We start from the raw sequence: 15,658 nt of genomic DNA, 5'->3' as shown, positions 1-15,658 counted from the left end.
CCATTTCTTGCGCCCGTGGCTTTTATGTTCTGCAGCAATATCCGAGCCGAAGGAATCGAGGAGCCGAGGCCCGGGGACGGGCTTCATTAGGAGGGAAGGGACGCCGCCTGACGCACACTCGCTCGCACATTAAAAATAATCACAGAGCCTCTTAATGAGAAGGCACCGCCACAATACACGAGGGCGACAGAAAGGGAGGTGGGGGGGGAAAGAGGGGAAGAGAGAGAGAGAGAGAGAGGAGGGGAAAAAGGGGGCCGGAGGGGTTGAGACGGCTTCAGTATGTGTGTGACAACGGCTTTGCTGTGCGTTTTCTCAAAATCTGCCATACATACACAACCTTTTTTCTTTATTTTTACTATTTTCCATATTTTAGAATAATAGTAAAGACATCAAAACTATGAAATAACACAAATGGAATAATGCAGCGACCAAAAAAAAGTGTGAAACAAATCAAAACTATCTTATATTTTAGATTCTTTAAAGTAGCCGCCCTTTGCCTTGATGGAAAGGCAAAGGCTTTGGAAAGAAATTCATACCTAGGCATCAACTTCACGATTTATATTTGTCTAAGAAGCAAATTTCAAGCATTTAAGCAGAAGCCTTTAGATCAAAATGGCTTTAAGATGATGAAATACATTCAATCAGATGTGGCCAAGCTTATGACTGGTAGTGTATGAGAGTAGGGGGAGAAGGGGGGGGGCGGACGTTGTGAAAGTCTGAGTCGGTTTCATGTCCTGGAGAGGCAGAGCAAGAAAGGAGCAGTGGAGTGATAGCGGGGGAGAGGAAGGAGGAGAGGAGATAGCGGGGGGGGGGGGGAGAGATAGAGCGGGTCAAAGAGGAAAGCGTTCCTGTGTGAAGCTGCGACAAAGAGCCATCCCTTATTCACTCCCAACAGGAGAGGCACAATGCTGCGGTAGGGTGGGGGAAATTGGAGTAAAGTGCGAAGCCGAGGTCTTTATTCGCCTTTGACTTTGATCTAAAATACCTTTAACAGCCCCTGTGAAGAGGTGGCGACGGGCTGCCCGTTCCAGGCGAGGGACGCACTCCATTTTTTTAAGGCCCCTTTTTCCTCCCCGGTTCCGCACCCTGGGAGTTCTGTTTTTAGGGAAATAGCGGTCTTGTTTTTTTTTTAACGTGCGCTTCCCGAGAGGTTAAAATGCGGTCTGATCTGCCACTGCGGTGTAGGAGGTGTTACCGGGTGGGGGCGAGCGGGGGGGGAGCACCTTGATGCTTTTGGAGGCGTGACTGGAATCGGCGATCGCAGCGGACGTTCAGCGACTCATTTCGGGTGTTAAAAAAAAAATTCTAACCAGTACAGTACCGTAAGAATTTATGGTACCAGAGTCAAATTTTTAAGCATTGATGTTTCAAAAGGTATCGAATTCCTCCAAAAAGTTCTTTTCATTAAATGTGATCTCAGCTTCTCTGCTAGCCAAAGGGCATTTCTGTTGAGAAAATCCATTGAGTATGTTTTTACTACAGATGAAAAATGTTGCCTTGGCTTCAAAGTTAGAGCGAAGAGCATATAAAAAAAATCACACATTTCTGGTGCAAATCAACTTGTTTCAAGTTATGTCAGTTATGTTTTCTGCCTATTCTGCCTTGCTTCAAGAAAACTCCTTAAGTGAAACAACTGGAATTATCTCACCTCACTGGCATAATGTTTATTTTGAGAATATCAAATTTTAAGACTGAATGGACATTATTTGCAATTAAGGTGTTCATACAGGGCTGAAACGTGTTGGTGCGGTTTTTTGTTGTTGTTTTGTTTTGGGTTGTTTTTCACTATTTTGTCATTAATAAGCCAAGAATGAAGGCTTTTTAATATTTCAAGAGTTGAGAGCCTTGGATTTATTGAAGACTTGTTTTCACCTGTGGTCTGAATCAATTTAGAAAAGCAAATGGCATGTATAAATCATACTATAAAGCAAGGAATCTCTGTCTGTGTGTGTGTCCTTCGCATATCTCGAGAACCGTTCGTCCGATCTATTTCACACTTGGCGGGTGTATTGCTGGGGACCCAAGGGCGCGCAGTGTCGGATTGGACACGCGACACGTTCAATATTAATAAACTTTGAATAAACAAGCGAACAGCGCTCTGTGCAGCAGCAGCGGGGCGGGGCGGGGCGAACAGCGCCCTGTGCAGCAGCGGGGCGGGGCGGGGCGAACAGCACCCTGTGCAGCAGCGGGGCTCAAAGCAAGCGACTGATAGCCTACGCCTATTTTGAACGGGCACTGCACTAGTGTCACAAATAACTGACTCCTCATAATCCTCATAATTGCACAGTCAAATGTGCTTTCATTCAACAAAGAGCGGCATCAGAGAAAGTATCATTCTAGAATTGGTATTGAACTCGAGGCGCTGGATCCATTTTCAGCAGGAATGGAATTTTTCCAACAATACGCAGCTCCTCCGCTGTGAGCAGAGATAGGAAGCCGGAGCCTTGGGGGGGCAGGACTCTCCATTTCTGCTCTGTCTGGAGGCGGCCTCCGGGTCTCCACCGCCTCTCAACAGGGTCAACTCACATCCTCGCTTCTTGCGCTGTCTCCTTCTAGGTCAGTTTGTCCTCTACTTCCGCATAAAGTGATAGGCCTTAGGGCAGCCCGGGTCCCGTCTCCTCATCTCCTACCTACCTTATTGTCTGACCTTCCTCTTTCTTACCTGACCTCCTTCTTCTCTCCATTATGACAGCATGACCTACTTTGGTATAACCTTTGGTCCTTATGGGCAATCAGTGCCCAGCTCCAGCTTTCAAGTCTGTCGGCTCTATTTAGGTCAACCTGCCTTTGGCCGCTAATGAGCTGATGAACATAAATGATTCTGAAAATATAAGAATCCTTTTCTTTTTTTTCCTCCAGAAAAAAGAACGATACAATTCAGTGAAATAAGAAAAAGATGCATAAGGTTAAGCCTTTGCCTTGTACAAACCAGGTTTAGAAGAAGGTACTGTATTAAGGATGTGATGCCAGGAAGTTAGTGAAAATATCATAGAAAGCAACCTTGAGGTGGAAAGCCCTCAAAGTAAACCTTGACAAGCTAGCTGGGAGACAAACTTCTGGACCTCTAATCGACTGCACTGACCATGAGTGGGGAGAGGCTTTGACATTTAAGTGATGGATTAGAACATACACAGCAGTGTGTGTGAGTGTGTGTACATGACACATACACACACACACACACACACACACGCGCGCGCGCACACGCATCCATACAAGCACACAGAGTTATGTCCTTGTGGCAAACCTAAGCAAGCAATTACAGAGTGCAGCCTGCCAATAAGATATCAGAGGTGTGCTGCCAAGGCTAATTTGCTTTAGCTGTCAAGCTCACTATTGTGTTGTGTTGTACAGCTCAGAAGTGAGTTAAGCTTCCGCTGCAAATAACCCTCTCACAGACAGAATCGGCAACACCTCAAATTTGAGTGCATAGTCTAATTAGTGAAAGATTTTTTTATGAAAAATAGTAATCTTTTGAAACTTTCATTCAATCAACGAACAAGCAAGGTTATAGCTACACATATTGGTGACAAGTTTCTAACAAATAGGCAGAGGCATTCTCTCTCCAATCAATTTTAAGTCGTCTCCTTAGAAGTTGCCAACTTCTCTGGCTATTGAACAAATGTCATAGCAGAGGCAGAGAGGAAAAACATTTCCAATGTCAGTCCTAAATCACCACAGCGTCACTGTGAGAAACTTTGAAATTAACATTGGAGAAAGAAAATACAGCACAATCCTGGAGTTTTAAAAATGCACACATCTCTCTGAAAAGAATGAGAAAATGACATGCAGCCTAAATTAGAACAAATCTGAATAACAACAAATCAAGTAAGAATCCAGGGATTCACGGAGCGGGCGGACAGAAGAATAAGAATATGTAGATTAACAATGAGTGAGAAAATTCTGTCAAAAAGAGAGAGATGTGTCTGCAATGAATGAAAGAGAGAAATGTATACCTAATGCCTCGGACAACCCAGTGAATCAAAAGCCCATTTCCCATGGGGGGAGTGCGGTTCTGCCCCCCCCCCCCGGACAGAGGAAGCCTACAGACCGGAGGACTTCAGCGTCCCTCAGGCCTCTCTCTCCCTCCAGGATGTGAAAACCCTCGGATTAGGCACCGAGCCAAAAACAAGTTAAAGAGGCTATCTTTCACCAAGGCCCTTTGAACATGACATCCAAGACATCACATATTATAAAAGCGCTTGTAGGGACTGAAAGAAAAGTGTATGAGCCGCGAGCAACGGGGGCAAACACAAGGACGACGTGGGAGGAAGAACGCCGGCACAATGACAACACAGTTACAACCTTTTAAAATGCACGAGGTATGATTAAAATCCTCGTATCTCAGATCATATTATATATTATAATGCATCATGCCTCATCACCTCTCGTGGGAACAGCTTGAGAAACTAAGTCTGGCCAGTTCTGCAATATCTTTGCAAATTACATCTGGCGAGGTACTAGCTCACTTTGCATTTTAATTGGTTGTAACTGTATTATCAACAAAACACACACACAGACACACAGAGACCAACACCGACTGTACTGACAGGGTGAGGTGGTTGAAGCCCACGGTCCTCAGGGTGAAGGCTCTGGCCAGGAGACGAACGTGTGTGAACAAAACCCCGATGGCGTCCTCGAAGTCGGTGAGCTTCTGCAGCACCGGGGAAGTCTCGATCAGCTGCCTGTCCGTCTGCGGCTCCTGGACCTGGACGAGCGGCAGAAAATAGCACAAAAATTAGGGCTGAAAGATATGACAAAAAAAAACTTCCGCAATTGTGAGAATTTGACAGAAAATTGCGATTTAAACTGCGACGCATGTCATAACAAGGTTTTCTTCTTATGCATTTTTTTAGAACTTTAAAATAAGTTTAAAGAAAAGTGATTTTGTGAGGATTTATTGAGTTTGAGTCTGATGAAAGGTTTTGACCAATACTGTACTTGATTCATGGACCAAAGATCACCTGCAGCTCTACAACACCTTGTTCGGAAATCCATTTCGGACGCTCCTTGGACACTTCAGAAATTAATTGCAGCCTTTGCGATTTGGAAATTGCAGAAGTTCACATTGCGATTTTCGTTTTTTTTTTGTGTTCAGCTCTAGCACAATATGCAGTTTGGAGATGAAAAACCCGGGGCTGCAGGGTGGCCTCGTGGTTTGAGAGAAATAACTGAAAGGTCACAGGTTTGCAAACTACAAAATATCCGGTGTGTGTGTGTGTGTCTATTAACGGCCGATCCTTGAGCATCCTTGAGCCAGACGCCGAACCCCCGCTTGCTAACTCCCTTTAAGTCGCTCTGGATAAGAGCGTCGGCTAAATTCCTTAAATGAAATGAACCTCTATGTGTGTTGCTGGAGGGCGTGTTTAGGGTGTGTGTTTTTTCTCTGCCTCAAAACAAACTCAGACGAGCCGCGGCAGATGGAATATTTTAGTCATTCAGTTTCAAGGCAAACAACTAGCTTTTTTCTATCGCTCTGAATTTGGAGATTCAAATGGTCAATTAATATCACTGGCGACTCAGCGGTGAGTTTCCTCACTTGTCCTAAAGCAAACGCCTTGCCAAACTAGAACAGACACTCCGGGCCCTATGCCCTAGATGAGTCTTAAGGAATAGTTTGGGGTGTGAAAAATGGCTGCAGACTGTGCTTTTAACATTGGCTGCAGGGTTTGGTGAGTTCAGAGGTAGAAGGGTTCAGCGAAAACACGTGGCTTGCTTCCAAAGGACAGTATCTGCTCATGCCTGTGCTCATTAGAAAAAGAAATAATATGCTAAAAAAAAAAACTGTGTGCATGCTTGTGTTTGTTGAATCAAGAGATATCCTTATGGGTGCATTAATTAGGCTGCTAGAAACATCTAATTGGTCTCTGCGTGCTACAACTGTATGCTTGACCAAGACGTCTTTCCCAAAGAAAACAGAAACATTCAGCAACATAATTTACTTTGGACATTCAAGGGAAATAAAGTGCATTCAATTGACCTTGTTAGCTCGCTGCATTTAGCCACATATTGTAAACCTCCCCAAAAAATAAGGATAAAGAAAACTACAATGCAGACTCTCCAGGGAATGATGGCCACTATCTTCGTTTTCCAGCATCTTCTTTGTCTGTGTTTTCATGAAGAAATGACAAGTAAACAGCTTTCTCAGAGTGTCCCATGTCAAACCAAGCCGGTGCGAAGAGCAGAGATGTATTTTTAAACTCAGCATTTTAATTGGAGCGCTGCCGGTAATGTCATGGTTGCGTCTTCCAACATGTCATAAGAAGCATTTCATTTCTGGCTTTTTTCCCTCTCTTAATTAACGAAAGGCGTTTAAATGTCATGCATCACGACTAACGACATCTGACGAGTTCAGCACTCATAGGCGCTAGCTATCCTTCAGGGGGAATGGCCAGCAGCAAGGCTTCAAACAGAGTGAAGAGAGGAAAAAAAAGAACTTACACCAGTTATGGAAAAAATAAAAAAAACACTTTTGAAATGGCTTCAAAGCATCACTTTCAGCACAGTCCAGACAGAAAGCAGAATCAGAGCTGAGGTCTTTTGAGGCCCAAAAGCCTGACACATGCGTCTCCCCACCAAACCAAAGGAGAAATTTTGAAATTCACACTCAACGTAAATGACACTCTGGTAAATGATTCTGGAGAGCTGGGGGTGATGATGCACTGGTGCGAATCGAGCGAACACGAAAGACATAAAGATGTGCCTGTCAACCAGGAAGCATTTCCACCGCGCTCCGTAGGGCCGGGATCGTCGGTGGCAAGGCTAATGTATGCATGTATGCCAAAGACGGGCGTACGCATAATTACCCACGCCATGGCGGGCTGCCATCGCCATCCGCACAAACCTCATTACGGCGGCTCCTCTTTCACTTCGTTGTTGTCATCCTCTACGCTCTGCCTCGGGCAAAAAAAAAACCCCAAAAAAAAAACAAGAAACACCTTGTAACCCTTGAGGCAGCACTCTTGGGCACGATACCGACTCCCGCCTCAAATCCCAGGGCCCTTCATCAATCAAAAGTAATAATAATAAAAGAAAGATGTTTTTGCTTAGATTATATCATCGCAGGCTTAAGGGTCATGACGCCGTCAAGCCACCAAGAGGCTGGCAGAATTGAACAGGCGTTGCCCCGCTGGCAGGGGGGACCACCCAGAGGAAACCTCAGCCGCGCACAGTGTGTGGTAATGAGGCCGTGGCTCTGAACCGGCTAATGACTACTTATGCAGCAGACTACGGAGGTCCCCCTACCCCCCCCCCCCCCTCACCACAGAGGGGTTGCAGGCCTGACCCCGGGGCTCCACCCTGACCACGGTGCCTGCCGCCGGGGCTTCTCCTACGCAGCTCCCCGGGAAAACAAGAGCGCTGGATACAATGGGTTTAGTCTAAGCGCCGACACTCAGCTCATAACAAAAAGAGAAGCACCCAGGCGAGCTGCAGATCTCAGGCATTTGGGGATCAGAAAAAAAAAAAAGCATACACTGGGAGTAAACAAACGCACATATACAAACACACGCATGCATAAGCAGAAACACAGAAAGTTATTTTGAGCCAAACATGGATATGCAAAAATGCACATACGAGAACACAGAGACAGACGTGTGAAACACTCACACACGCACGCAAGGGAGATGAAGAGAATAAAGTGCTTAAAGACGAGTCTCGGCATACACACAAAGAGACACTTTCTCCTCACAAACACATCAGAGAGAAGGATGCCTGACGGTCCCTGGAGGCCCCGTGCGATTCAGGGACTGTAATCCTGTTATGGCATCTTTGATCTCTTCTTCCAAATCCTAATTTCAAACAAACACTGTTGACATGTTCAATGTTTCTGGGCAGATCATGCAAAGCAAAAGGACGACAGAACAGAGGGAGAGGAAGAGAAGAGAAAGAGCGCGAAAGCAGGGCGAGCGAGAAGGGGAGAATGGTGCGGCAGAGAAAAGGAGCAATGGGGAAGAGCAAGAAAGACGAGAGTAAATGAAAGAGCGGATTAGGGTCTCAACCAAAATGGGGAGCAGTCAGACACAGGAGCAGAACAATGTGGGACTAGCGGAGGGCTACCGGGGGCCTTGCAACACAACTGTAAAGAACTCAGTCGGCCTCGGGCAAAATGACTAACAGCTTGCTTTCCACTGTTAGCAACACACCAAAAACAAAAAACATACATTCAGGTAGGAAAACTTGAAAGAGGGGAAGACGATTTTGAGTGAGAGAGTGTGTGTGTGTTTTGAGGGTGAGGTGGGTTTTTAATGAGAGACTCCTCGCTAAAATAAACATCAATAATAAAACGTATCTCGACCAACCTGCAGGGGGTGATGGGGGTAGTTGAGCCAGACCTCCCGCAGGTCCTGCGAAGAGAAGAGAAGAGAGGGAGGGAGGGAGGAGGGAGAGAGAGAGAGAGAGTTAGAGGGAGGAGATTCCTCGGTCAAAATGGTTTGAGGTACCATCAGCAGCCCCGTTGGGGGACGGTAAAATGAGTCAGCATCCCATTTCGCGACACATAGGTCTGCTTATTGACCATCAGCGATCCACCTGAGGGGGGTTGGTGTGGGGGGGGGGGTTACTGGAGATACAGTGACAATGCTGCCGGCCCTTTGCCTCCCCCGCCTGTGGAGAGAAATACGTGGAAGATCAACATCGGTTTCCTCAAGGATGCCGCCGCTGTGCGCAGCAGAATCCGCACGGCATCGAATGGCAGCGAGATAAACAGACTGATCGACAGAAAGAGGGAGAGAGAGGGGAGGGAGGGAGAGAGAGGAAAAGAGAAAGGAGAGAGCAAGCTGTGGCCAGCAAGTTGTTGCCAGGGACAACGCCAGTCACAGGCAGTTTTTGGGCCTGGGGTCTAATGTTGGGTGAGTCATACCGGTGACAGAGACATGGTGAGGGCCTCTAAAGTACAGTATCACTCAGGTGTTTAAGGGGTTCAAGAAGATAAACCTTTAAAATGCGGGGCTAGCCCAGAGGGGGGGGGGGGGGGGGGGAAGAGGAGGAGGAGGAGGAGGAGGGGGGGGGGGGACGTGTGGTCGGCAGCATCGAACAGACACCTCACCTTCTCACCCGCCCCGGCTAGCAACCCCATCGCCTTGAGCAGCCAATGAAAAATTCATGAAAGTGGTCAATATGTTTGAGCAAATGCTTCCTTTTGGTTTTGCGTGTCTTAGCCCAGGACTGGGGTTGAAAAGCACTAAGTACATAGCAGGTATCGAGTCAACATGGAGCCTGCTGGTGAATACAACATCGCATGGGCTCTTCACTGTCGAGGACGGCGTTGCTCAAAGGGAAGTCAATAGCACTGACTAATGGATCGCTTGCTTCAACTGAGAGGTTCTGCAGTCACACAAATTGGCCTAAACTATACTAGACACTGATGCATCTGAAACGCACACACGCGTGCATACATGCATGCGGGAACGGAGAGCGAGAGCGAGAGAGACAGACAAAAGAAGTGAAATAGGGAATGAAGTACGCACACAAACTTTGCCGGTTTCTGATCGAGGCTTATGATTAAAATCCGTCCATGGGGCGCACACGATCCGCCCACATGCTGTATATAGACCCGAACAGCTAATGTTTCAATTACAGCCATTCCGAAGACAAGGCAGACAATGATTAAGCCAGCGTCGAGTGGGGATTTAAGAATAACAACAGGTTTTTTTCTCCCTCCTCTCTCTCTCCCAGCACGACGAAGGTATAATTACAGAGAGCACAAATCATCATGTGCAACAGCTGAATCACAGCCATTTGGAGGATGGAGCTCTTGTGCTACAAAGGAGAAAAGAGGAGAAAAAAAAAAACATATGCAAACATGTTTATTTGAGTGGCACCGGCGTTGCCCGTAAATGAGAGTTGAAATAAAAGGCGAACTGAAAGGCAAGGAGGTGGAAAACAGCCTATGAGCTTTGTTTGGAGGCGGGTTTCAATCAGCGCCGCTCTGACCCGCAGGGATTCAAGACAGACCGAGCTCAGCCGTAAATAGGCAACACCGCTATAACCCCCCCCCCCCCCACCACCACCGACCCCCCCTCCCCCCCTCGGGATTGTTGGCCATCCATGATTGGGACATAATGGTGCTCCTCTCTGACAAGGTCCAGCGCTCCCTGACAAATTGGTCTCTAGCTACGGGCTGCCAATCAATCCATCAAACCTAGTAGTGCAGCGGAGAAATCAATAAAAGAGATAGCGTCGCTGATCAATACCAACATAAAAGCGGCCCTAAGTCCAAAAGGGAGGGCTTCTGACAGCCAATGGTCAAGGTGATCTTCCAAATATGGGAAAACCAATGTCGAGCCTCTGGTGAAGTCTATCATAGGATTTATGGTGGAGTTGAAGAGCACATATTTTCCAGTACTTGTGAAAGTGGGCAGAAAGTGTACGTGCGTGGAGAACGGCCCGTATGCGCGAGCGAGTGTGTGCATGCTTTCGTTCTCCAAGCTATTACTAAGCCAAGGACACAGCGGAAGAAAGAAAACACACACACACACACACACACACACATTCTTCCTCACACAGAAGAATATCAGCCCTAGCTGTTACAGGACAAAACATACTAACCACACACACACACACACACGTCCACAGAGAATGGAAAGGACAAAAGAACGGGTGAAAGAGAAAGAATGCGTGATTGTGGTGCGGGTAATAAATAAAAAATAATAAAAGAACACTCACTGGAAACAAGTCCCTCTCATTCCATTGAATGTGCTTTCAAAATATACACACACACATAAACAGTTGAGCAATGTGTACTTATGTAGATGGGACTGAGTTAAATGATGGAGACGGTGGTTACGGTTACCGGGAGCCTGGTGAGGTGATGTGTGATGTGTATGGAAGGAGTGTGTCAGCCAGCCTTTCACCTGTGTGAGCATGTAAGCCTAGCACACTCTACTGGTGCACCAAGAGACCGAGGTAATGTCAGAGTAACACGTCAGGGCTGAGCGATGTGGACAAAAAAAAAAAATCTAATTGCGCTTATTTCACAGAATATTGCTGCGATTTAAACTGCAAGGTTTGTCTTGTCATAATTCTTTGGGAACTTTAACACTGTTTAAAGGAAAGTGATTTTATTAAAAACAAAATAAGACGTCAGTGTGCAGGATTTACTGAGCTTGAGTATGATGAAAGATTACCTGCAGCTCTGAAACACCTTGTTCAGAAATCCGTGTTGGACGCTCCTCTCTCTTTAAAGAAATGAATTGCAGCCTCTGCGATTTGGAAATCTGGATAGTTCATATTGCGATTTTGATGGGTTTTTTTTCGATTAATTGCTCAGCTCTATAACACATGATTATCAAATACGGTTAAAACTCAAATTGTACATGCTGGAAATTTTTTGGAATACAACTTGGACTTCAGAATACAACAATCGCTGCTGTTAACAATATTGAAATGAAAAAAAAGAGAGCTGGTTTTTGTAAGACAACACAGTATTTGAAAGGATTTGAGCCATCGCTGTTTGAAGTATCGCACGCAAGCTGCTCTAAAACCTTGTATTTGGCTTTGTGGCTCTGCACCCACAGGGGTGAGAGAGGAGAGAAGAGGAAGGAGGGAGGGAGGGAGGGAGGGAGGGAGGGAGAAGGAGGTGAGAGAAGAAGGCTGCCATGCCACACTACCACAAGCGACCAACGCAGTGCCATGGCGACCATCTCAGTTGTCACAGCAACCCCTGTCACGTTTTGGCGTTTGGGTGTGTACGCGCGTGCGGCGGTGTTAATGAAAGCCAGTAGATTAGCCCATGGGCAGGCAGTGAGATCATCATTATGGTGATTGCCGCTCCAAAGAGGCACTTCCCTCAGGACGACACAGCGGCAGCATCTTTTCCCTGCGATATCGCGCTGCTGCTATTCAGTCCAGGTTGAGAGCAATCGAGCAGCTCCGCCTGAAGAAGATGCTTCCTGCCTCTCTGCTGATGCTTTAATAACCTCCACAGTAATGTCATTAGCAAATTAGCATCTATTGTTTCCTCCGGGCTTTCTGTGTGCAATGAAGCTAGATTCCATCCCCCGGAAAGAGCGCCGTGTTGTTTAGGAACCGATGCCGGCAAAGGTGACGCGTCGAAAGCAATACGAGGGGACGGAAATAACTGTTGCGTTCCGGCCATGAATACCATACCAATTAGAGAATCGAAATAAATAAATAAATTCATAAAAAAAACCTGGGGCAAAATGTCTGTGTGGCTTGATCTTGAGGTGGAAAATCCCATGCACGCTTTTTCTCTGTGGTAGTCAATTCTGTATTTTACCTCCGGAAATGTAGAGCTTTTGTTTTGACTTGTCGTAAGACGACCGGAGTGAAACTTCTGTGGCGGTAATGACATCCTGGAGTCGCAGAGAGGAGAAGGGGAAGGGAAGGGAAGGGAGGGAGAGAGGGAGTGGGGAAAGGAGAGAGAGAGAGAGGGGAAGAGGCGAAGGAGAGAGACGAGCCAGCATCCTGTTGTTACCGAGTGACAGGGAGAGTATGGGGCTGATCATCCATGTGTGAATGGAACACCGAACTGACAAATAGGAGCGGCAAAATGTTCCAGGGTGTGATGGAGAAAAATGTAGAGTCCTTCAGTTTTGCACCACATCTCATAACTTTGGTAATGTGCTGTGTAAAGACCCATTTTGATGTGTTAAGCTAGAAATACCGACGGACTCAGTGGTCCTGCACACCATAGAAATCTCTCTCTCTCTCTCTCTCTCTGTGTGTGTTTCTGCCTCTCTCTCTCTGTCTCTGTCCATCTCTCCGGCCTCCCTCGTACTGTAGCATCACACCACCCGGCTGGTGTTTGGCTTCCTAGGCTACGTCCATCTGTCTCCTCTCAGCTTTGTATGACAGAGCGGCCATCAGGAGGATTCAGCGGGGGGGGTGACGACCCATACTATTTCAACGCCTGGCCCGCATGTCGGAAAAACTTTCAAGCCACAGTTGAGAACCGCTCGACTCTGCTTCCCGCAACTTCTCAGAGAACTGCAGCCAGAACCGTTGTACTCTTCTCTGCAGCCATAGCCAAACATACAGTGCACTATAGGGACGGGACGATGTGCTTATCCGACGATCCAATTCGACACGCGATATGGGATTCACGATTCAACACAGAAACGAGCTGATATCACCATTCATTTTTCTGCCCCACATCACGTATAGTCATATTTTTGTATTGCGATATATTGAATTTCGATATATCGCCCCATCCCTACTAGCCCTACACTCTGAACTGTGGTTCTACTTACTAATGAGAGCATATTGATTGTATGTAATGGTTGGGATTTCCTTATCGATTGCATGGCACTAAAGGTTTTTTTGGGCAAATAGGATTGCACAGAATATGCGTGTGTACATTGCTTAGTTAACTGAACAAAAACAACTGTTGTGCCTGAAATTCAGCACATTCTAGCAAGCAGTGCAGTTTTCCATGGAGACATTTTAACTTAAAATTACAATTCAATTTTTCACTCCCAAGAAAGAAGCCCACTATTTCCAGCAAGGATGAGCCACAAAAGAGAAATATCATATTAAACGGCATTTTGGGAGTCAATATGATTTACATACACTATATTGGTCCTAACTGTGGCAGGTAGGTTTTTCTACTCTACCTGTTACTGTTGCAGGTAACCAAGTCAACATCTACATGGTTCTTTTCTAGTCTAAAACATACTGTATATTCCACTAGTGAAAGAGGTAAAGTGGCTGGTGAATTTTGGAATCCATTAGTCACTGTGGCCAGTTAATTAAAAGCTTTCCTCTTTTAGTTCACCTCACACTGGGCTGCCTCTTCCGCCTGCTGTCACATACCTTCCTCCATATTAGCCGGCATCCTCCCTCATTTGCCTCTCTATATCTGCACATATACTTCAGTGAAACTATCACTTAACCGTATATCACATAAACTAAGAGGAATATGTATCGCCGGGCGCATCATTTGCCACTTTTGATGAATAAGATTGCTGATCATTCTCAAGCCAATTTGGTTCGTTAACTGAAGCCAGTACGGCAGATTGAGGATGCCGTTCTGCACCGCGCTTCCAATCAACAGTACGCTATTAAGCACAAGTCCAAAACTACTAACGGTTTGTCAGCGTCCTGTGGAAGCCTATGTCAGTATTATAGTGTTGTTTCAGTACATGGATAGCTCGTAATTAGCGGGTTTCTTACTGGAGTCCCATTTTAAGATGTTGTGAGATACCCAAACGCACACCTGTGACCACATAACTGTTGATTTAAACACTGAACAATGCGAAAATTACCACACATACTGGTACTCTGCTTAAAATCATGCCTAACGTCTTTTAGTTGCTCGAAAATCAGTGTTAAGCACGGCTTCTTGGTGCTTGCTGCTTAATTTTACTGTGCAGCAAGGTGCCCTAGTGGTAAGAGAGACCATCCCATAAACAAAATGCCACAGGTTTCAATCTCACCACAGCCACATGCCCTTTCCTGAACAATTTGCCTAAAATTTAAATATAATTTCTGTGGTTTTGTGGTCAGTGTGTAGGTCAATGGTGAGCGCAGGGAACAACATTGGACAGGGTCTGTGATTCCCACTGTGCCATCCATGCTAACAATGTATGGACTCACAGTGCACTAGTGCTCTAGCACACAGCATCAATGTTTTATCAGCTTATGCATGTTCACCTGAGGGTTTCCTAATGTGCATGGGTGGTCCTGAGAGAGAGAGGGAGAGAGAGGGAGAGAAAGAGAGAGAGAGAGACAGACAGACAGAGCGAGAGATACAGAGAGACACAGACAGAGACAGACAGACAGAGAGAGAGAGATGAAGAGACAGAGAGAGATACAAACAGAGAGAGAGAGAGGAGAGAGAGACAAAGAGACAGACAGAGCGAGAGAGAGAGATACAGAGAGACAGACAGAGAGAGAGATGAAGAGACAGAGAGAGAGATACAGAGAGAGAGAGAGAGACACGAAGAGACAGACAGAGCGAGAGAGAGTGAGAGACGAAGAGACAGACGGACAGAGCGAGAGAGATACAGAGAGACACAGACAGAGACAGACAGACAGAGAGAGAGAGACGAAGAGACAGAGAGATACAGACAGAGAGAGGAGAGAGAGACGAAGAGACAGAGAGAGATACAAACAGAGAGAGAGGAGAGAGAGATGAAGAGACAGACAGAGAGAGAGATACAGAGAGACAGACAGAGACAGACAGACAGAGAGAGAGATGAAGAGACAGAGAGAGAGAGATACAGACAGAGAGAGAGAGAGGAGAGTGAGAGACGAAGAGACAGAGAGAGATACAGACAGAGAGAGAGAGAGAGGAGAGAGACGAAGAGACAGAGAGAGATACAAACAGAGAGAGAGAGAGGAGAGAGAGACGAAGAGACAGACAGAGCGAGAGAGAGAGATACAGAGAGACACAGACAAAGACAGACAGACAGAGAGAGAGATGAAGAGACAGAGAGAGAGAGAGAGATACAGACAGAGAGAGAGAGAGAGAGAGAGAGAGAGAGAGAGAGAGAGAGAGAGAGAGAGAGAGAGAGTACGAAGAGTACGAGAGAGGTAGTCTTATTGTAGACAGGCCTAGATCTTTTCCGTTGCAGGGTGCAGTGTGTGAACTTTCTGTGTCAGCAAGAGTCACAGAAATACTACAGCACAGGTAATCCCAGAATTATAAAATGTAACTGGATTCAGCCCCATTGCACATCAAATGGTATCTACTGTTAAA

General features: G+C 46.2%; 1 protein-coding gene across 2 annotated transcripts in view; it reads right to left on the bottom strand.

The window, feature by feature from the left end:
- drosha (drosha ribonuclease III) overlaps nt 1-15,658 on the bottom strand; it is an 88,370-nt gene that overhangs the window by 19,661 nt on the left and 53,051 nt on the right. For both annotated transcript variants that reach the window (XM_071894680.2, XM_071894681.2), the window contains exons 24-25: nt 8,298-8,342; nt 4,548-4,705 (exon numbers count right to left, since the gene is read on the bottom strand). In XM_071894680.2, coding sequence (XP_071750781.2) covers nt 4,548-4,705; nt 8,298-8,342 — 203 coding nt within the window. The remainder of the gene's footprint in view (nt 1-4,547; nt 4,706-8,297; nt 8,343-15,658) is intronic.

This window comes from Centroberyx gerrardi, chromosome 22, assembly GCF_048128805.1.
Source record: "Centroberyx gerrardi isolate f3 chromosome 22, fCenGer3.hap1.cur.20231027, whole genome shotgun sequence".
In the NCBI taxonomy this organism is placed as follows: Eukaryota; Metazoa; Chordata; class Actinopteri; order Beryciformes; family Berycidae; genus Centroberyx; species Centroberyx gerrardi.
The sequence above is the reverse complement of the archived record's forward strand: the minus strand, read 5'-3'. Positions and strand labels throughout refer to the sequence as shown.